The following is a 23,506-nucleotide window of genomic DNA, read 5'->3' on the forward strand; positions in this document are numbered from 1 at the left end:
ACAAAACGAAACACCACCAACCAAAGAAAAACCCCCAAACCTCCTATCCCAAAAGAAAACCTAATCAGTTTGCTTTCGTTTCCCCATTGCCATTGGAAAAGCAGAGTATGAGCAGGACTTTGTGGCCAGCAGGTAGGGATCTAGGGAATGCCACTGTCCTGCAAACATTGAACTCTTTCATTGGCTCAGTAATCACAAGGACCATAGCTATTCAGATGTGTGCCAGTTAACAAGTCATGTTTCAAACTGATTTCGTACATACTTATACTAGAGGCTTTTCTCAGAACCATGAATGATAGTGGAATATAAATTCTTCAACTAAAACAACTGAAGATACTAACAAAAATATGAAAAGTGCAGTTCAGCTAGTAGCAGTGTCCTTGTTCAAATTAGATGAAAGCAGTGCAAATTTGGCTTGAGACACAGAAAAGTCAGCTTTATATCTGTGTATTTTTCCCATCTTAACATTATTTGGGCTATTATTTAATAGTTTCCAATAGGATGTTTAAACAAGAGATGTTTAAGAAATATCTTAATAATCTTTTTTTTTTCTTTTTAGAACTGAAGGAGTGTCATCATGGGAGCATTTTTAGACAAGCCAAAGATGGAGAAGCATAATGCCCAGGGGCAAGGGAATGGGCTTCGTTATGGTCTGAGTAGTATGCAAGGCTGGCGAGTTGAAATGGAGGATGCACATACGGCTGTGATTGGTTTGCCAAATGGACTTGATGGATGGTCATTTTTTGCTGTATATGATGGGCACGCTGGATCACAGGTTGCCAAGTACTGCTGTGAGCATTTATTAGATCACATCACGAGCAACCAGGATTTTAAAGGGCCAGATGGGCCACCATCTGTGGAAAGTGTAAAGAGCGGCATCAGAACAGGTTTTCTGCAAATTGATGAACACATGAGAGTCATCTCCGAGAAGAAACATGGCGCAGACAGAAGTGGGTCAACAGCTGTGGGTGTCATGATTTCTCCCCAACATACATACTTCATCAACTGTGGAGACTCGAGAGGTTTACTTTGTAGAAACAGGAAGGTTCACTTCTTCACACAGGATCACAAACCAAGTAATCCACTGGAGAAAGAGCGTATACAGAATGCAGGTGGTTCTGTAATGATTCAGCGTGTGAATGGCTCTCTTGCTGTTTCAAGGGCACTTGGGGACTTCGATTACAAATGTGTCCATGGGAAAGGTCCTACAGAACAGCTAGTCTCACCTGAGCCTGAAGTTTATGAAATTGAGAGATCAGAAGATGATGATCAGTTCATCATACTGGCCTGTGACGGTATCTGGGATGTTATGGGAAATGAAGAGCTGTGTGACTTTGTAAGATCCAGACTTGAAGTCACTGATGACCTTGAGAAAGTTTGCAATGAGATAGTTGACACCTGCTTGTACAAGGTAGCCAGACTTGAGAGAAGAAGTTTACTGTGTTTTCACTATTAGAAGTTTATGAACAAGTTAAGACTAAGTTTTGATTCCAGTCTATAAGTATCCAATGGTTTATGTTAACATGACTTTGACAGTCATTACCATGATTCCCACAAAAATGGTGATAGAGGGGGAACAAACACACAACAGAAACAGTATGCCTTTGTGGGTGGTTTCGGTTAATGAGGAGTTTAAAATCATGTACAGATACATTGTGATCATTGGGAAACTAGAAGCTGATGGGAATTTATGGGCAAGCCAAGGACAGTAACTGCCCTTTTCTGTTTCACAATACACTTTACAAAACCTTAACTCTTAAGGCTTAAATCAAGCTAGAGAATATTCTTTCCCTTCCTAATCTTCCTATGCTTTCTTGGGCATATAGTAGTAACATAACTGTCATAATTACACCAAGATAAATGCAGAATGAATGAACCTTGACTTCATATTTTGCAGTTTAAAATTTCTTCTTGACTATACGAAGATCTGACTTCCTAAGTTAGTTTTTATTCTGGTTTAATTACTGTATTTCTTGTTCAGTGTTGTGTGATACAGCTCTGAAACTAGCTCAAGTAGAAGAAGATGGGACTGTTTTCTTTAACAAATCTGTGTAATTTTGTCTACAATAACTTCTACTTTGTATTAGTAAGTTGTAGGATGGTACAGTTACGGAAGAGATTTGAACTATTGAGTTTCATAGCTTGACACTTAATTTTCCAAAGGCAAGGTATAAGTCATAATGTAAAAAAGCCAACATTTTTGATACTAAAGAGACAAGGCAGCATCTCCGCTCTTGCCACATGACTAACAAGGTCATTGTTTCCCTATTGGAAAAATGTAATTGCTTTCCAACACTTTGGCAGATTGATAATGCATATGTTTTTGCTCACAATTTTTGTCTGGTAGCCCTGAAAACAAATACCAGGGAAGGAACAGTGGCTTGCGGATGCTGTAAGCTTTGCAGTAGCCCACTGTCAGCACCTCCCCATATGCCCATATACTCTTGTTTTAAACACTGGCTTGTTCTTCATCTAGCTTACTTCAGTGAATTTAATTGGTGTTAGAAGTTAAGCATGTGGATGCGTTTGTAGACCAGAGCACAAGGGTATTGAAAGTAAACTAAACAGTTACTTTTCATAAGCAGAATGTGTTTGTATTTTAAGGTATTCAAGTATTAGGGTTCTGTTTAGTTGGAGTTTTTAAATGTTTCCATTTCAAAGAATGCTTTTGTAAAGGCCTGGGCCCCTTCCAGCTGGTCTTTTAATGCATTCTCTCACTTGTAACTTTTCTTTTTTTTAAAAAACGGGGGGGGGGACGGACCCCAATAGCTGTGATTTTAGGTGGAAGCACTGTCTGAATTCAGCACCTCCCTACTTAGCGCTTTTAAGCAGTAATGGTTTTGTTTACCCATCTAATATTCAGCTGTTTTCCCAAAATTATTAGATAGTACTTAAAACAAGATGAAACACAACTTTGTAATTACATGTTGCTTGTTAGTAATGTCAATTTTTAAGAGACAATGGGCTGTCTGTAATTGGGTCCATGTAGTCTTTAGACCATGAAAGAGGGAAGAACAAAGTGACTTAAAAGTTGTACTGAATGAATGGGCAGACTTCTGGAATTCTCTAAGGGTGGGGGGGGAAGTTAAGGCTAATGATAATATTAATCCATAGTAGTAAAAGTTGTATTCTAATACCATATGATTTGTGAATTTTTGTGTGTAAAATGCTTTGATGTGTATTTAGCCTGGTGTGTATACATTCTCAAATCACTTTTTCTTTTCCACCAGGGAAGTCGAGACAACATGAGTGTGATATTGATCTGTTTTCCGAATGCACCAAAGGTATCGCCAGAGGCGGTGAAAAGAGAGGCAGAGTTGGACAAGTACCTGGAAAGCAGAGTAGAAGGTGGATCATTTAAAAAAAAATAAGTAACTTTGTTTCTAAACAGACCCCCTGGCCCCCTTCCCCTTCCAACAACTAAACTCTTAACACATACAGGCTTTTTAATAGACCTTCAAGTGCCCTTGGCCATCTAGTGTACACCTCTGAAAAAGGCACTCATATAGTCCTGCTGTATGTCCTGAAAAAATTCGGCTGTGAAACTGCAGCAGCCTATAGCCCTGAAAATTATTCAGGTGGCAGAGAAATAATTCATTTGTGCTCAGTGTTCTTCATGAGTCCGCTGACGGTGCAAACTTCCGACCAGTAAATCCTGGTTCCTGTTATATAGAGTTAAATGAAATAATCAGAATGTCTTGCAAAATGTCTGTGAAGATGGTAATTTGAGTGCCATTTTTCTATGTAGTTATGTACAAATTACTTAGCCATAATATTTTGTTATCCAGTTATGGTAGGGTTACAGCTTGATTACTGCCATCTTTAAGGCACCTGCTAACGTATTTACTTATTTGAAAGTACATCAGAAATTTGTCAAAGCTAATCTTTAAGCATTCATGATGAACAAAAGCTGGGAGCTCATCTTACTCTGTCAAAATTTTACTTTAAATTTGTATTTTGGGAGTTCTTTAACTTTAGACTGAAACTGCAAGTCTTAGGCATTTTGGGTCACCTAACTAAAAATGATATTTGAAAGCAGCTTGCTTTAAAAGATTTATCATTAAAACTGGATTTATAGTGCCTTTTGGTATTTTAAAACAACCACAGCTTGGAGTTTGTTTATGAAACATAAGACATGCTGTATGCATTGTTTGCATAGGTTATGTCTATTTTTGAAGTGGGCTCCTCTAGACCTATATGTTACAAGTCTAGTTATGTGTATATACTCCCAAGAATCCTTAATAGCACACAGGGCACGATACACAGAGTTATTCACAACTGTGGTATCAGTGATTAGTAAGTTAGGGGAATATATTGTGCACTTTTTTTCCTCCTTAACTTGCATGAAGATAACACAGTGCAGCTTCAGAAATTTCACAGAGAACTTGCCTACATGGGAATTCTGAGTTCAGACAAATTAATGTGCAATTTTAAAGCACTTACTACCTGTGTAGGTGCTCCTTCAGAAAGTAGCAACTTTTTGAAAGGCCTCATTTGCAAGGTCTTGGCAAACTACATCTGTTCTGCCCCTGAACAAACGTCCAGACAGACATTTCCGTGTTTTAATCTAACACTTGCCTAATAGGAGGAGTTGGTACACAGTAAGCAATAGTGTGAATCTTTTTGACAGCATAGCAGGAATATCCAAGTGCATGGTAACACTGCATGAGTTAAGTGTCAGATGGCTTTCTGCATTTCAAAGCAGTGAGCAGTTTTGCACCAGGCTTTTGAAGAGCTTACTGTGTATGCCCACTCACAGAATTGGTGAAGAACAAGTATGCTGTAAATTCACACATTAATTTACAGCATGCTAACTCGCCTAATTTGCGCAAGTATTACCTTTGTATCTTAGATACTTTGTCTGAGTTCACACAAACCCATGACCTAGAATATGAAAATATGTTCAAGTTAAGGCTGGCCTCATTGTACCCCAGGAATATTACAATGAGGAAAGGTGACATTTTTGTACAGACACTTCATTTTATAAATGAAGAACCTAAACACTGGAACTGCATGTTATTATGATACATAAAATGAATTTGGCTGCCAGTACTTTGCATTTATACAAATACAAAATTTCAGGTATGAGCTAAGTGTCATACTTGCATAGAGGCAGAAGGGTTCTGTATGTAGTTATAAAGCACTTTAATACTAATTTAATGGGATGATGTCTGAACAACTTGAGGAAATACATTGTACTTCCCCTCAAGGGTCTTTGCTTCTTTTTTAGAGTTGTCCTCAATCTTTTGTCTATTGTTGCACAAAGATATTATTTAAATTAATGAATATGTAGTAAACACTATTCAACCCAGCAGTGATTTGTATCAGCTGTGTGCAGAATTTGGCCTTACTCATGAGGGAAGTTGAGAGGCTGAACTGAAGGAGAACTTCAAGAACAGAAGTTGATTAACTTTGTTACATTTAACTTCATAATTCTTAGGCAGTTAAATTGTTTCCTGGTGTAAATGGATAATGCAGTATTGGCTTGTAAGGTAGGACTGCTACAGCATCTGAAACTTTCAACACTACAGTGAATAATCTTGCTGTTATCCTAGGATACTTTAAGAATGGTAGTGCTTAACTTTAAAAGCCTAATCTTCAGCTGAAGTAACTAGAAAATGTAAAGAGTACTTCTAGAATGATCTTACTAATCTGTAATATCAATTTAAAGTTAAAATTCATTAAAATGGAAACTTGGTGAAAATGCATATTATGTATTTTTATGCACTTCAGTACTCATTGTAGTCCAACAAGTAATAAGATTTAATGCTTACTAATGTGCATTTTTTTCTGGTTGTACATTTATTCCCTCAGCCCAGAATATACCTTAAGATATATTAAGAAGTAGTTATGAAGTGCAAACTTTAAGACTGACTAGGGCGCAGTACTTATGGTCATCTTGAATAAGGAGAAGTGATTCAGATTTTAAAAAATGTAGAAAGTTTTCTACTTGCCATGCCATGTAGGACACACCTTTTACTAATTTTGATGTGTTTGTGGTCCAGATTCATAGCTACAGTAAGTAATAATGGAAGAAGAAGCAAGTGTGGAGAAGTATTTCTGGGCCATTACTTGCAATAAATCAGTGTTACTCCTAAAATGTCATGTGAACTTCATGATAGAAGTAATCAGTCATTCCAAAATGTGTTGCTGTTATTTGCACTAATATGTGTTATTGATGTGTTGACTCTAAAAAGAAACTCGTCTAAGCTTTTTTTTGTTCTCAGTTTTTTACATAAAAACATTCCGTAATAGATAAGCCTTGCATTATTTATACCTAGATAGAGATAAATAATTTTAAGTTAGCTGTTACATATTCCTTCCCATATTTTCACAAAATCAAAGCTCTGGCTTTTTTTTAAACTTTGTGTGGAATTCCCATTCAGAATATGAAAAAGCAGATATGTTTTGAATCCTTTATTTTAGGGTTGTAAGTACATTTTTCCAGTACTTGATGCCATGAAAATGTGTAGAAGGTTTAAAAGTAAATTAAAGGTTGGGGACAGGGTTGTAAGATGTATTGAAAGAAGATAATTCCAATAAATTAAACACAGCTAGCAGGCCGACTCCATTTGTTGTGTCTTCAGTGTTCATTCAGTCTGTATCTATAGTTTTATCAAAATATAAATGTATTCATTTAGTGGAGACTGTATGTTAAATGTACTGCAGTTACAGGTTGTGAAACTGTGTAGTATAGGTAAACTATAAATTCCTTATTTTTGTACAGCAGAACTTTAGCACTAGCACAATGTAGAATATACTAGATGTTCAAAATTGCACAATAAAGGAACTTGGCAAACCAAATCTGATATCTTTGCTTCTTATTCAGATTTAAGAGTGTTAGATTATTTATTTACTAAATACTAGACGGTAAAATGAATTTTGGCTATAGATTTTGAGGAAATGGCAAGTTTTTGAGGTGTCTATGGTGTGTGGTGTCATGTATTTAAAATGTAGGCTTTGAACTAAACAGATTAAAGCTTTGTGTTGCAGAGTTTGACATTGGTTAAGGGCTAGACAGTGCTTCCACCGTACCTTGCAAATAATTTACATGGCCTGACTGCAAAATAGAGCTGATGCTTTTTGTAAACACATACAGCCCTGAAAAACTATTACATGCACAAAAAGTAACTTACAATTGTTGGTTTTAATTTTTTAACTAGAAAGGACTGGATCCATGTTGGCTTTAAAAGGTTTTAACGTGCCTTATCTCGCTATGAAATTATAAAATGGAAACTTGGTATGCTTTTCTGGAATTATCATTTAGGGCAAAAACTGAATGCTAGAGTATTTTTCAAAAGTGGTACTGATGAATTCCAGCTACTCTTCAAGCTGCGTAAATGCTTTATTACATGAAGAATAGTGGTACATAGACATATGTGGATGTATATATATATATATGCACATATGTACATGTTATTGTATGTGTGCTGCAGTATTCACTTGAAGATCAACAGTGCCAGGTCTTAATAATTCTTACCTCTTACAATTTCTAAGAGCTCATGTTTACAGAGAAATCTATGAGATGCATTTTAAAAAATGTGCTTGTTCTTGAAATTTCATAAAATCCCTATTTAAAGAGTGACTCTTCAGGGGTGGTATGGTCTGAAATCTCTTGAGTTCAAATAAAATTATGTGCTTATGACTTGGAAAAAACAAACAAAAATAAAATAACACACACACACCCCGGCCTAGGAGTAAAGTTAAAGAATGAATTTCTTAGCAAACGTGACTGTGGCTATAGTACAGATTCTTTTCACCCAGAAGTTGGAGTGGATCAGCTTTAAGTAACTGCCGAATATCCACGTATCCCTTAAATGAGTTGAGGGTGGAACTGTCTTTTAGATGTAATGTCTCTGGCTTTTAATTTGTATGTAATAGTTCTTAAAATTTGCATGTTGCTGTAATGCAGTAAGGTACAAGTATTGGCTAATATACATACAGCCATGGGAGTTATTTTTAATGTGTCTAACCTTTTGTTTCTTGAAAATATTATGCTTTCTATGATGGCGATAAAATATTATCTTCTGTTGCAGCGATTAAGCTGATGATAATATGCCTCATGCCCAGGGATTTTTGTTGGGAAGATATTACATCTTCTATTATATCTAATGTATAGCAGGAAAGCCATTAAAGAATTTTTTTCCACTTTTATTAGGTAGCTGTGTATTTCTAAAACCAGTGTGCATGTTAACAATTAGCAATATGTCTTTGTCAAATCTGTTACAGGTTCTTTTTCTTATGGAACCAAAGTTAACATTTACTGTGTTGAATATGGTCTGTCATCTTTTTTTTTTTATATATATATATTAAGAGAAGTTAAGCTACCTTTTTATAAAACTGAGTGTTTCAATCTTTTTAAGTTAAATTTGGACTGCACTTACAAAAAAAGTACTTCTGATTCCCAGAGATCATAAAGAAGCAGGGTGAAGGAGTCCCAGACTTAGTCCACGTGATGCGTACGTTAGCAACTGAGAGCATCCCAAACCTCCCGCCAGGGGGTGAATTGGCAAGCAAGTGAGTTCTCATCAGTGTAAATGTGGTTTTTGATTTAAATCAAAACTTAACTGTAAGGCCACTCTTAAAAGTGGGGGGGGAGGGAAGAGGGGTACAGGACAAAAGGTGGTGAACTGTTCTCTGATTTTTATTACTCAGTTGTTCTGAATGAAAAGATAAGAACAGATTTAATTGAATCACTACTAAAATTAAATGTCAAACTGTAGTTTTGGGAAGGACTGAGGGTTTTTAAGGGTGGCCTGAGTGTGTCTGGTTTTTTGTAATTAACTGGGTTTTCTGGGTGGGAGGTTACATTTGAAGATGCCAAAATAATGCCCTGACTTTAGTAGTTACTTGGATATGTAGTTCTGCACTTTTACAAGAAGTGATATATACATGATGTTTTGCTTGGCAGCTTTCTTTTCTTGTCTGTAGCTAAAGCAATATTGTAATTGCTTCAAGGTTTGCTTCTCTATCTGTCTGCTTGTGACAAATCTGAAAACTAGATAGAAGTCTATCAAAAAACAAAAGTTAAATGTACAGCTTTATATAGTCTGGTTTTGTCCTTCGAGAGTTCAGTGTTGATGCTCTGTGGCTTCTCAAATTGATGTTCAGTCTTAAAGGAAGCAAAGTGCTTAGCTTGTTTGCATAGCAAACCAAGTGCTTTTTGGTTCAAAAGATTGTTCGTGAACCTGCACTGTGTTAAAATGGATTGGGCACATATGGTGCAGGCTATATTTTTAACCCTTCAGAGTATGACTTTTGTATTGTTACACCAAAACATGAAGACTCTAGGTATGTAAATGAATGTAGATGACTTCTGCAAAACAAAATTGTTCTTACATGAACTGTTTGACTAGGAAAAGAAGAGATGCCCATTATATATGTAATAGCAGCATCTATTTAGGACGTGTTGCTGTAGTCTTGAAGTATCAATGAGTCAGTTACTCATGAAATATGGCATACAAACATTTTTCTCAGTCTCCTTTGGCTAGCAGTAGCATCATGGTCATGAGGAAATGCTGAAGTGACTGACTTATGTGGGATTTCGTGTCTTAGTGATGCTAGTTTGAATAGGGGTTGATAGAAGTATGGATTTAATTGGATGTTAGTGTAACTCAAAGCACTACTGCCAATTTGGAAGGAAAATAATGCTTTTCAAGAAACCTGCGTTTATTTAGAATCAAAGATACCTATTTCTTGAAGGATCAGGGAAATTTTCCAGTTCATATGTACAATGTACTTTGTGTGTAATTGCTTGTTTTTATTGCTTTAAATTCAGCCTCTTCCATGCCCTATAATCATTCACTAGTTCACTATGATGTTTATACTGCTGCATGTTAGTTCCTGACTTTTCAGTGTTATGGGACGATTATGAAGCCTGTCATCTGCTTTTTTTCTTCTAATGCACTCCTTTGTGATTGCTCTGCATGCATTCATGAGCAGTTAAAAGGTTGTTCTTTGAAGTTTGTTTTGTATCGCAGTTGTGGTCTGCTACTTCGTCATACTTGGTTCTGCAGAAGGGGATCTGGAAGAAAGTTGCTTTTAAAGTCCAATCTATAATTCCTGTCTTTTACTCCCCTCTTTCCTTCCTGCTCCCCCTCCAAAGTTGTTTCCTTATATGCTGGGTAAGGCAAAGGTTTCCTTTTCCTTCAGGCTCACATTGGTTTGAGTATCAGTTTTCAAGAAAACCATTCCACCCTGTGTAAAAAAACAAAACAAAACCCCCAAAACCCAAAAAACAAACAAAGAAACCCCCAAAACCCAACAACAAAAAAAACCCAACACAAAACCACAAACACCCCCCATGTTGCTCATTTACATGTTGTTTGCAATTTTTCTATTAATATTTTATCAATGTTTCCTATTGATATTAGAAAAGCAGAGAATCCCAGAGACAAAAGTTAATTATAAGCTATCTTAAATAAGCTAAGCACATTTTTTTAAAGGAGGAAACTCTAAAGACGCTTCAAATAGTATTTTAATATTTTTTTACCAGACAAAATTCTTCTCAGTCTAAAGATAGGATACGTAGGACTGCTATTTGCAGTTTAAATTTTTTTGAGAAAAGTTGCAGGAGAGTATTGGACGTATATTATTGTAAAAGGGTATTGCTTCAGAAATAATTTTTCCAGGTTTGCACATGGAAAGTACATTTCAGAATATAACACGAACAAAAACGTACTTCAGAATGCAATTTTTGTGCATCTGGAAAATAAAAAAAAACTCTATTCCCCTATGCAAGTGCCATAATACATGAAGTACTACTGCAGTGTTCATCAGACACACAAATAATCAGGGCATTCAATGTCCATCAAGTTTTCTGACACCCTTTTTCAAAGTCAGGAGATGTAGCATCAAGCAGCATTGCAGCCTCTTCTGAATGTCAGATTGTGCTCTCCTCCTGCTGAACTCTGAGTGGTATTCAGCTTTGTTAATCTTGAACTTGAAGGTTTTAAAGGATGCAGTAGCTGTGTTCAATGTTTAATGACACTTAGTGCTAATTTGCAGTAAACTCAGTTCTGTGAATTTATAACCTTTTAAAGCTTGCATTTTAAATTAAAATTATGCTTAGGGAATTTGACTTAAAAAAAAAAAAAAGACACAACCTTAAAGTCTTGTGTTTGGTTTTTTTTTTTTGCTCTAGACGGAGTGTGATTGAAGCTGTTTATAACAGACTGAACCCCTACAGGAATGATGATACTGTAAGTATCCTTTCTCTTACATTGTCTTTCCCCCCACCCCAATTATTTTAGCTGTTTTGTAAAGAAACATATTGCTAGTTCTTGTTAAAAGACACTTTCCCCCAAAGAAGCAATAGCAATGTTCTGCTCTTTGGACTATGTTTTGTAATTGTTTTCTGCTGCCTTCTGCTGATCATAGTCTCAAAACTCCAGTATGGTTGATTCATTTGTCCTGTGGAATTTCATTATTTGAATCCTGCCTGGTTTTCCAAATTCTTTCCTGCCCAGTGGTGCAGTGGAGTCATGTATATTTTTTTTTTCCCTTTTACGGGAGACATTTTTCCCCAAATATCAAGAAGGCTATACTTGTAGGATAAACAGATTTCTAACTGTCAGCTTTAAGGATATATTAACTTTATAAAGGGACTGCATAAGTACTTTTATTCTTAAGCGTAGAGCATCTTACAGCAAGCATACAGTTTAGGTTCTTATATGTCAGTGATCAGTGACATGAAGCCACTGTCAGCAGGGAAAACCACCGCAAAACTCTAAAATATGAACACTGATCCCAGTTGCAGTTAGATCACTGGAAACAATGTTCTGTCACTGGAAGTGCTGTACTTCATAAAGTAGTTAAATTGGTCCTTTACCTATCAGCAAAAATGACTTACATGCTTAGATGTGACATAAGTGAAATGCATCCAGACTTAAAGAATTGTGTATTGGCTTCACAGCTGAGTGCTAGTTTATTTGGCAGTTCTCATACCTTTAGCATAAAAATTCCTAAACAGTGGCTGAAAGAGGGTGCTTTAACCTACAAAATACATTCTATAGTATGTTACTCTTCTACAGATGTACAGTACACAAACTTCTTTGTTTTGCGATGATGTTGGCAACTTGGATACAGAAATCTGCATACTGAATAGTTGGCACGCAGCTCACTATTTTACTCACTACTGCTTTTATTCTTCATCCTTGCACTTGAAACAAACACAGCCATTTTGGTCTTTCATATAATTGCTCTCCTTTGCTACTTCTGGTCTTGAAGAAAAAACTGGAGGTGGTACTTTTGCAAAGGGTAATTTTAGTGATTTGTGGTTTTTGTGGTTTTTTTTTTTTACTACACCTCCGTGCCAACTGTTCTTCTCTATGGTTTGTAATGAATTCTGTGTGCAAGTTTGAATGAAGGGTGCAGAACTTTAGGGCTAAGAAATTGTCGTATGTGGCATTGCTGGAGACTTAGCCTCTTTTCTCTTGAAGGAATCAGTAAGTCATGCTTTTAAGGAGGAGTAATATTTCTCCCTCCTGCAGTCCTAGTAATGATAGAGAAGTGTAGCTGTGGAAGCACCAGCATAAACTGTTGTTAAAGCCCATCATGGCTCTTAATTACTTAGGGGGAGGTAGCAGGCAATGCTGAAACAACCAAAGATTGCTGTACAGAAGCAGTTTGCTCTGATGCCTGTGCTACTGATTTAGCTGTTGCTTCAGCTACCGAGCTGTGGTCCCCCTTCTTAGTCGTGGTGTTAACCTATGTACCCAACTGATGAGGAATTAGAGAAAGCTGAATATAGAACAATCTAAGCAAGGGAAATGGAAACAGACATGACAAAGGCAAATGGGTTAAAAACATATACTGGAATTAAATATTCAATTTGTACTAGGATTTTTTTTACCTGAGAGCAGGAATCAGTTAAACATTATTCAGGGGTGTGGTAGTTACACAAAATCCACTGTTGCCTGTGGGCCTAAATGGACCAAATTTTAGGGATACTCAGGTATTGGATGCACGGTTTAACGCCATGTTGTGTGGCCACATGGTTATGATTTAGAGCATGGCATGTCTCTGCTTCCAATTTTTTTCTTATATACATTTTTTTTTCTCCTTGTGGTTTTATTACCATCCTAAATTAGGGTTTCCTGCAGTTGCCCAAACTACACTTTTCTAACCTTAAATTACAAATGTTAAAATTGATCTGAATTATAACAGGGTGTCAGTTGATGACTATCTTCCTATGAAGTGAGGGAGGGCTGAAATCACAAAAGATGGTAATGATAGTAACAAATGGCATGAGGCACATCCTGCTCTTTTAATGCACCTGTGTAGTAAGTGTATCTATTTTGTATTTCTTCTGACTACTCTGAGAATGGTTTTGAATAATGTTCCTAGGATAATATTTTGAGGATTGATAAGGCTATTATAAAACACTTGGTCAGATTTTGAAATGTCTTGGTACTAATACTTCATTAATTAAGCATATGTGGATTTTAGATACTTAAAAGCTGTTTCTGAAAGGGGAGAGAAAACAGACTTCTAAAATGATTTAAGTCTTTACCCTTTTCAGTCTGGATTATCCAGAAACTGCTGTAACTGTGGGCACTCCAGACTTTAAAGGGGTTCCTTCTTTTTTCTTTAAGGATTCTGCCTCAACTGATGATATGTGGTAAAACTGCTCATCTAGCTGTGGAGTTCACGTTTCATCCTTCAAATGAAAGTGCAGCCCAACCTCAGTGACCCTTCTTAACATCCATCCTCATCCTTAATTAAAGAAGGGAATATGATGTGTTGGTGAGACTGACTACAGCAGTACGACATCTAGCCCAGGAACTGATCTTTTTTGTAAAACAGACTTCTGTAAACGTGATTTCAAACCATAATTCATGTTGTAAATCAGACTCCAGCAATTTATGTTGTATGATTTTGTTTTTGTAAAGTGCAATTGTCTTTGTACAAAATGCTCATATTTAATTATGAACTGCTTTAAATCACTATAAAGGTTAGAAGAAACGTTTGGCTTGTGTGATGCAACAATATATATCCCTTTAAATTCATGTTGTGGTTTTGGATTGCAAGGAGCAGCAGCCTAGCCAGCTAGGTGCTCAAGAGGTGCACAAAACTGTAAAGATAACTTTTTGTTTTATATGAAAGCTGAACTTGTGGGCAACTTACCAGAAATTACAGTGTGTGAATTTGCTTGGCAGTGGAAAAATAATTAAGAGTAGTGCACATTCTTCAACAAATGTATATTGTTTTCTTGGACACACTCCTGCTCTCACATTGAGTTAAAGGGAGTTCTGATTTTGACTTCAGTGGGAGTTAAATCATGCCCTATTAATAGTATCGTGTTCATACACGTATGAACCTTGGGATTAGAATGCCTTGATTCTTTGCACCTCTTTTTTCATTAACCCTTACCTGAAACTACTAATCACTGAGCACGAACAGGCAGCTTTCTACATACAGTAGGAGTCTGCAGCATTTTTACAATCCTGATTGGCTGGGTCTGCTGCTGTTCCAAGTAAAATACTTTGAATTCCATTTTATCAATAAAGCTTGATTTAACAAACAAGAAATTTATCCATAAATGTGTAATTCCTTTTTTCCTGCCTTTTAAAATGTTGGTGCCATTGTAAATGATATTTTACTTGTGGAAGAATATTTTTATTAATTGGTAGCCCATTTTTAAAATGGGAAGGATTTTGATTATTGCCCAAGACATAGCCATATGCTAGAGGATGATGTGGGATTAATCCATTACCCTATTTTTTACAAGTGTGGGTTTTTTCAGGCTTTTTGGTGTTGTGGTTTTTTTTCTCCCCACTGAAGATGTGCATTGGTTTGAATTTGCCTACTGTTTGATAAAAATACATTTGTCAAAGCCTGACAATCTTTAACATTTTATGGTGTGTGTTTTTAATTGACCCACTTAGAATGAGAGACTAGTGGTTAAACAGTACTTGTGATTTGAGATATAGCATGTTGACAATATTTAACTGTTCGTTGTTTAAAATTCTAATTTAAATTTTATAAGATAATAAACTAATTTGATTTAAGCTTAGCTTTCTCCCATTGAGCATACAAAAATTAAGTTCAAGTCAGTCGTGTTTGCAAAACTGCTGTTTTGTGCACCTTGTATTGTCTTTTTGGTTGAGAATATTGTATTTAATATGTAGTTTACTCATTTAGTAGGCAGATTCCCCAAAAGGAAAATCAGTAAAACAAGTAGATTGTAACATTTACTGCAGTTAAACAGAATCAAAACTTGGTGTATAATTACTTTTTGATAGGAAAATGTAGTACAATGCATTTTGCTATATTTGTCTTTCCCTAACTTTGAAATATACATATTTGTATATATAGCCTTAAAACTAATGCAGAGTTAGGGAACACTGAACAGTGAAAAAGTAACTTATAGTGTCTTGGAACTAAGTATAGTATATACCAGCAAACTTTTCTTTTATCCCTCTTGTCTATGTGGGGTGCTTAAACGTAACTTCATTGTATTCAGTTTGTAATCTGTTCAAGCATGAATGAAGAAAACATAAGCACTATTTGTATTTATAAATTTATAGCAATTTTTGCTTTAAGAACCAGTTCCTTACCTACCTATGAATAAATGCTTAAAATGTCTAATTTTGTTGTAGAGTGCAAAACTATAATAATGTTAAGTTATAGCTTCACAGGCACCTAATTAACAAGCATATTTAATACTACATGGCGTATTAGTGCAAAAAGCTAAACTTAATTTAGGACTAGGCAGATAAAGTTCTGTCCTTTCTCATAGAGACTAAAGTTTAGTTTTGGAAACTGCAAAACGTTGAACTGGACTGTGGAACCTTTGAGTTTTTAAACTTTAAAAATCAGAAGCAAAACTGTGGTGTGAAAAGCCATACTTCAAACCATAATCACTTAAACTGTCTCAGTGACAAATGATATATTTGAAGCCTCTTCTTATGAGGTCTCCTAAAGGTTAGAAAGAACATAATTCTGCTATTGCTACAGGCGATGTAACTAGGTTTGAGGGTAGCGGAAGAAAGCCCGTTTCAGGCCTTTCTCTCTCCCGCCTATGTTCAGCGTTTTGATGAGGTCAGAGCACTGAATCTATTATGTATGCATAAACACTGCCATTTTAGATACAGATTTTGATTACAAAATATGCGAACTAAGTATATAAAGCATCCTAGAACAGAGGCAAGCTCTACTTTTCACCGCTCTGAAAAGGAAAAGGCACTTTTGCACCTTTGTGCATCTCCTTCTTGCACCAGAAACTTTTTCTTAAATGCTAAAAAAACATTAGCACCTCAGGGGCAAGGCAGCAATTTTTTTTTTTTAAAAGTATTGTGTGCTATTTATTTCCCTCTTGGAAAAAGATTCCTGTGTGACAAAAATGAAAATTGTGTGATGTTAAAAGATGTATTTTTAAATACATGTTCAAATAGGATGGTCCCAATTTGCTTGTTTTTAAAAGGAAATTACATTTGTAAAGCTACTTTGCTTCGTATGCCATGCGACTTTGTTTTCCTTCTACATTTGACAGCTTCACTGGCTTCAGTTTCTGTGAGTTTTGTTATAGTCAGATTAAATGTTTCACTGATCATTCTGGGAGAATACCTGTACTGCTTTATAGACAAGTGTTTCAAATAATTCTCACTAATTCAGCATTGAAATATGTTCAAGACAGAGGCTTCTAAAATGTGTTTTAAAACCAATGTTGGGTTAACTAAATGCAATTACATTAAGTAGGGTCCTAGATTTGCAAGGCTTTGTAAACCCGTTGTATCAATAGAGTCCCCGGTACACGTGGTGGGGCAGAAATCTGGGGGTCCTGTGCAAGTTGTGAAGCCAGGGCCTTTCAGCTGGCTTGCTCCTACCTAGCCGGGAAGCAGCCCCACAAAGACCTCGATGTGTGGCCATCATTCATTTTAATCTTCCAGCAAAAGTCAGAATCGGAGAGAGAAATTTCATCTGCTTGTCATTAAACTACGCTGAGTTGCAGTAATCCTAGGTTGTGTCATACTAGCAAGGTGCCTGATGAATATTAAGCAGCAGATGAGTAATGGTAGCACTTACCTTGATAGTTCCTGCAGGTGCCAAAGGTAATCATTTTAACATGTACTTACGATAAACTGACCTCAGGGTCCATTAAATTACTGCAAAGCTGGTACTGTCTCAGCTATATAGGTTAAACTCTGAGCCATTTTGCTCAGTTCAAGAATTGGAAACTTAAAAAGGTGATTTAACAAAATTTCACTTCAGTTGATTCCCTGGTAAGAATCCCATCTTAATTTGATACACTGGGATAGGGTAGACTTCCTATTGCATTTCATTTTTTAGTAATTTATGAACTAAGGCTATGCTTTCATGATCAAATATCAAGACTGAACTATTCCTGTAAGTTTGCCCCTGCTGCCCTTTTTGTGCCAGCACTCATGCTTATGTGGCCGTGCAGTTAGGAGAAAGGAAAAAAAAATCTGTATGCTTCATCTGGGTAAGTTGATAATCCAGCTATGGGATGCTGGTACTAGGGCAAGATGCGGGCGGGGGAGACAGGACTGAGAGCAAGGGAACAGTTGCATCACCCCTTCTGCAACAGTTTGGGAAACTACACCCTAAACAGATAAATGATTGACCTCTGTAGGGAGTATCGAAGCCTTTGCAGATCTTTCTCCACTCTATAATTAAGACAAACATTTTGGTAAACATTCTTAAAACTGGAATCGTGAGACTTTGGTTTTAATGTCATCTTGTGTATGAGTTACGTGCTGACAAACATATTTTTGCTTTCTCTAGACATATGTAGCTCTGTGCTGTGGGATAGACAGCATGGCTGCCACAATTAAGCTAATGATACGGTTGTTACAGTTTACCTTATTTCAATGTACATCAGGATTTCATGCTGAGATGTTCACCTTCATCTCTACCTGCATCTTCTTGAATTGCTTTTATGTGCAAATGACTTCGTATATTTAAATTTCTTGATATTTAAACTTGGCCATGTCTGAAGTGGGCTAACCTTTAGTAAAATGTTACCCTTTTCCTCATCATTTGGCAAATACTATATTTTAATACAAACCTGATGTACCTTGCCTAGGTTCAGAAACGGCAAAACTCTGTAGAGCTATAGAGCTGTACCTGACATTTTTCTGTAGAAAATAGAATTGTTACTCTGTGCCAAGCTTTATGAGGTGTGAAAATAATGTCTCCTAGATAACTAGTATAGTTCCTTGTTCCTACCGCTGCGTGTGTCTGAAATGATCATAACCTGAGTCTTCATATACCAATACAGGGTGTAAAGTCTCTGCTTGGCTGGATAGGGGTTTTTAACTCTTTAAGTGGTAAAAAGAGGCTCCACATGTGGATTTCTAGGATGCTGTAGTGCATAATATGAATGGGATTCCTGCTATAAGTTGTAAAAATGGAACAAAATTTAAAAGTAACAATCTGGGGCTAAGTACTTTTTTTGGCTGACCTGTCTGTGAAGAGGCTCTCTGTCAGAGAATCCAGTCTTTTGGTGAGCTCTTGCTAAGCTGTCTCTGGAGTGCTTGCACAGTCCGCAGGTCTCTGCGGACCCAGGTGTGCACCTTCTGAAGCACTTTGTAGCCTTATTTTGCTTAATAATGTGGCTTTATAAATGAGGGAGCAGTCACCTGGGTCGTGGCATTTGTTCACAGAAGTTCGGGAAGCTGTAGGAAAACTAAAGCTTGTCTTTATTCTCAGGGGCCACTAAATGCTTTCAAGTAGAAAAAAAAAAAATATAAAACATGCTAAAAGTTGAGTTTATCTCCCACTGAAAACTTGTTTCCAGAAAAAACTACAAATATTTCTGCTATTTACTTAATACGTGAAAAAAATGTCTGGAGCTTTAATCTCCTGATTGTGTTGGATTTGTTGACCTATAGTGACCTAGGCTCTATGCATATTCCTTGCTTTATCTATTTTTTTTATTTGATGTTCCTTTTGAGTAGCAGTAAATGAGATTCCCCCCCCCCCCGCCCCCCCTGTAGACACTCTTCTAAAGCCTTTGCTTCCAAGCTAAGAGAACAGGAGTGATAACGGTCTCTTAGGAAAGGGTTGTGGGGGAGGCTTGCTTTAAATGCAGCAACAACAGCAAAACCCCTGCCCTTTGCAACCACAAAATCTGGGGAAGTGGGCTTAACTTTAAAAATGCCTTTTATAGAATTAAAGAAATGGTTCTATACCGAAAGTGTCAAAACTTTCCGTAGAGGTGGGATGACAGGTCAGACCTCTAGACTATACATTGTTTTATGCCTAGCTGGATTTTTATGCTTAACTTGTACTGATTCCTGCCCAAATGCTTTTTAAAATATCGCTAGACATCTACTTTTTTTTTCCCCCCTAAAAAAAGAGAAATAAAATCAATGGTCCTTACTACTATGTAACCAGCCATTTATTTGGAAGGGTGAGTGCTGTGTCAGATAGTAACATTCTCCTTTAAGAGCACTACATCTGCACTTCTCAGCTCACTCAGTAACATTGAGCTCAAACTGAAATTCATTTTTGCTTCCATTAAGTGTATGGCTCTGAAGAGGTGGTGGGAGCATGGTTTTTTTACAGCTGAAGTAGACAGGGCTCTCCATACGTATTGTGAATAAGCCTCCAGAGTTGAAGGAGGTACCATTGTTGTTTCTTTTGAGAAGTATCTTTGAGAAGAAAAACGAGAAAACAGACTGGCAGGTCATAAAATATTACATGCTTTTACTTCTGTCAATGCCTACAGACTGAGGTCCAGAGTTTAATTTCACTTGCATTACTGAATTCAATCCAGCCTGAGCAATGGCAATGCTGAGTAGCTGATTTCATTTTCACTGTTGGGTTTTCAGGCTGAAGCACAGTGGTTTTGTTCAAACTACAGGGGAAAATTAAATTAAGATAGTCTTGGGAAAATCAGGCACGTATTTAACTTTACATCCTGCTGATGTTGATGGAGCTTCACTCCCAATATATAAAGTTTGCATGTGTATTGTTGGAGCCTTAACTGTCCCACTTTTCTTGGAATGAAAGAGAAATTTAACCTTTATTCAGTTTTGGTTTGGAAAAAAGCTTTTTAAAGTCAAAGGGAAGAAAGTGGTAATGTTAAAGCAAAATGTTAGACTAATTGGAGATAACTATCATAATTCTTTAAACATGTAAGTTGGCATTTTTTTTTCTTTTAAAACATGAGAAGGGCACAGTTTAAGAGGTTTGGCCTTTGATGTAGTGCTTTTATTTGTAAAGAATAAATGAAAGGATGAAACCCATAACAATGAGACCCTAAAAATCTAGGAATAAATGTGCTGAATTTATATAGCATTATTTCCGTGTCCAGTGATGGACCTAATGAAAGGATCTTTTTTGGTGGTTTCACGGGAACTTCTTATTCTTGCTGAGTGTTTGATGCTAGATTGGCAAGTCTGCTACAATTTGAAATTTCCAGACTCTTAAACTGGAAACTGGGCATTATACAACAGAGTCCCCAGTACATGAGGTGCTGCAGAACCTGCCAATACGTGTTCTGCGGCTTAATGCTGTGCAACCATTTGATGCTGGAAGTTGGGATTTCCTAGCATTCGTTTTATTGCTGATGGTGTGATTCACGATGACCTTGAGTACCAAGAGTTAAGTTGCATTTATTAACCAGATCTAACTCTTTGGTGCCAGGAATCTAGTTTTTGGAGTAAGTGCTGAATTATGCAAATGTTCTTGGCAAATCATGCCGGGTAGTTCACTACTCGGAAAACGAAACTACTAGTGATGAAGGGTTAATACGAGACAAAAGCCTAGGTTCTCCTAACCAGGGAATGCTGGATATTTGAAAAGTGTGAGGTTTGGTTTCCAGAACTGGCGGCTTTATAAATCTTTCAAAGCAGAGATTTTGGTTTCTAGCATCTGTCTTGTTACTAAGACCACGTACAAACATGCTGAATTAGAGAGTTTTCACCTGTCTTCTCACAGAATTGACTCCACATCGTATCATAAGTCTCGTTTGTAGTGACATGCTGTGCCTGTCTTTTTAGAAAATTCATGACCTCTTTATATCTATTTTGTGGAAAGTGTAACTTTTTTCATTGATGACCTGTATAAATGTGTGTTACGAATGGAGAGATTTAAGCTTGAAAAGCATGTTTGCAGATTACACAGCTTCATTATGGAATTTATAAATTTAACAGAGTAATATACAAGAGCATAACTATTTTCCTTAAGTAGAATGTATAACGATATATAATAAATTATTCTCCACGTAGTTCACCCACTATTTACAGTTTTACACAATTCAAACTGTGTGTTTACAGAAAGTTCAATAAATGTATATTTTGTACTATGTACAGATTCCTGGTCCCAAAGAAAATGTGTGAACTTAGTTTCTAACTTAACTTTTGAGATTGTACTTTTTTTTTTCCTCTTTTTTTTTTTTATTTTGGAATCAGTTGAACAAACTGCATTATGCCTGTCAATGGTGGAGGCTTGCATTGGAGTAAATGGGAATTGGAAATATTTCTGATCTACAAAAGTGATTCCACTAAATAAAACAGGCAATTACATCGTGTGTGTGTATTTGAGTGGTATGCTATAAAGTGTTTTCATATCTGTTTTATTGTCACTAATTTACAAACTTACCAGGCCTCCTTCAGTTTTCTGATTCAAGCTAGTTATACTAAAATGGAATATTGAGTGCTGATATTGATCATTTTTAGTTACAGTAATAAAAATCCCCCTTTTCACTGTTTTTCCCCTTACGTGTTGAAATTCCAAGATAAAGCAGTGTGCGCTTGGCTCCAGCCACGGTGTTCCCCAGAGGCCACCTGGTCTGGGGTTTTCAAGAGAGCTGGGGATTGATTAGGATGCCCGACTTTGGAAAATCAAGTCACACAGGAGCAAAATATATTTGTATCTTTTGCCCCAATTCAGTACTGTAAAATACAGGATAGACTTTTCTAATATAATTTCTAAGCATTTAAGGATGCTAAAGGCTAAAATAAATCTTGACACTGGTTTTAGCCTGTATGATTTGGAGGGAAAATGAGCCTATGTGTTATTGGTTCCCTGGAAATCTTTATAGACAGAGAGCTGGTAGGATTCTGACATGGAATATACAAATTAAACCAGGGGAGCGGGCAGGAGGGTGTTCTGCTGTCACCCGGGACCTGGAACAAACTTGTCTTTTCTAAAGATTCAGCCCTGTCCCTTTAAGGACAAAAAAAAATCAGAACTACTGCATTGTCTAGCAAAATAAGGGAATCTTTTCTGTGGATTAAAAAACTGAAATTGCTATGATATGATTGACTGTTAGCCTTGGTTCACATAAATGGAGCAAACATGGGAGACAAAGTATATCCCTTTTGTTTTCCAGCTCAAAGTTTATAAAAAGAATGTTTTATCCTGTTTAATTGGAAATTTACATTTTAGTGTATTTTTTCTCAAAGCCAAAGAATACTATACCTCTGAATAGCATTATTGGTTAATTTAATTTTTTTTTTTAATCTTGATGTGTAATAATTAATCTGAATGTCATCAGAGCTGTTTAGATAGGAAGGTTAAGCTAACTTAAGGTGTCCATTGTGGCTGAATTTGATCAGGCAACATTTACATGGGCTAATTTAAAAGAGGTAGAACTCTGAAGCCCAGTTGAATCATTTAACTATTTCAATTTTAGATTTCAGCAATTTTTCAGAATATAAGAGTTTATTCTAATGTCATGTTCTGAAGGAATGAAGGTGAATTTGGCAAAGAGTAGCAAGAAGAATTGTTTACAGTTACTGGTAGAAGTAACTAAGACAACTATCCCTGCAAATATGCATACACGAGAGTCTGTGGGAGTTGAGTGAACTTGGTGTATGGCTCTCATTTGTGAGCTTGCAGGACTGGAAGTTCATCAGTATAATGAGAATTCATATATTGATTAAATTAATTTGTATTTACCAATTTTAGTGCAAGCTTTCCAATGTTTTTACAGAAAGTGGGAGAGCTTAAAATTAGCTGCAACCTTTCAAAGATCCTACTTATGAGTGACAGCTGTGAGAGATTTATTTTCTTTTCCCAATTAGCAACTTTTTTCTGGTGTTCATCCTCTAAGAAAATATTTGCTAGCCAGGTTTTTAATACTATTAAACAGGACTGAAAACTTTGCTGTGACCTACCACTTAGGCTTGTCTTGAATTAAAAGTTTGTTGAATAGACATTTAAACCAGTGAGTTTATTTGTACAGTAGAGCAGATATGAAGTAAATACAATTAGCTATATGTGTTTTCTTGTCTTTACCTCTATTCCTTAGTAGTAGAAGTGTCTGTGACACTGTCCAGTGTCCTGCTGATTCTTTTTAGGAAGCACCATCTTGCTGAAGCTGCATCATGCCTCTTCCCCTTTACTCTGACATAGTATGTCAGAGTTTGCTGCTCATTTGTGAATACGAAGTATAACTTGGTGAGAACAGTCACCTTTCTCTGAAACTTGAATCCTGTCCCATAAACTATAAGAAGGTACAGGATAAAACAGCTATGTATAATTTACTTCAACAAAATAATTCAAAGTATGTTACAAGCATGCAGAAAAA

General features: G+C 36.4%; 1 protein-coding gene across 2 annotated transcripts in view; it reads left to right on the forward strand.

Annotated features, from left to right (window-relative positions):
* Positions 1-21,502, forward strand: part of PPM1A (protein phosphatase, Mg2+/Mn2+ dependent 1A) — a 35,953-nt gene extending 14,451 nt beyond the window's left edge. For both annotated transcript variants that reach the window (XM_075029607.1, XM_075029608.1), the window contains exons 2-6: positions 560-1,411; positions 3,231-3,348; positions 8,409-8,517; positions 11,144-11,201; positions 13,596-21,502. In XM_075029607.1, coding sequence (XP_074885708.1) covers positions 578-1,411; positions 3,231-3,348; positions 8,409-8,517; positions 11,144-11,201; positions 13,596-13,625 — 1,149 coding nt within the window. In that variant the 5' untranslated portion in view covers positions 560-577 and the 3' untranslated portion in view covers positions 13,626-21,502. The remainder of the gene's footprint in view (positions 1-559; positions 1,412-3,230; positions 3,349-8,408; positions 8,518-11,143; positions 11,202-13,595) is intronic.
* The last annotated feature ends 2,004 nt before the right edge of the window (positions 21,503-23,506 follow it).

The sequence above is a fragment of the Buteo buteo genome, chromosome 6 (assembly GCF_964188355.1).
Source record: "Buteo buteo chromosome 6, bButBut1.hap1.1, whole genome shotgun sequence".
In the NCBI taxonomy this organism is placed as follows: Eukaryota; Metazoa; Chordata; class Aves; order Accipitriformes; family Accipitridae; genus Buteo; species Buteo buteo.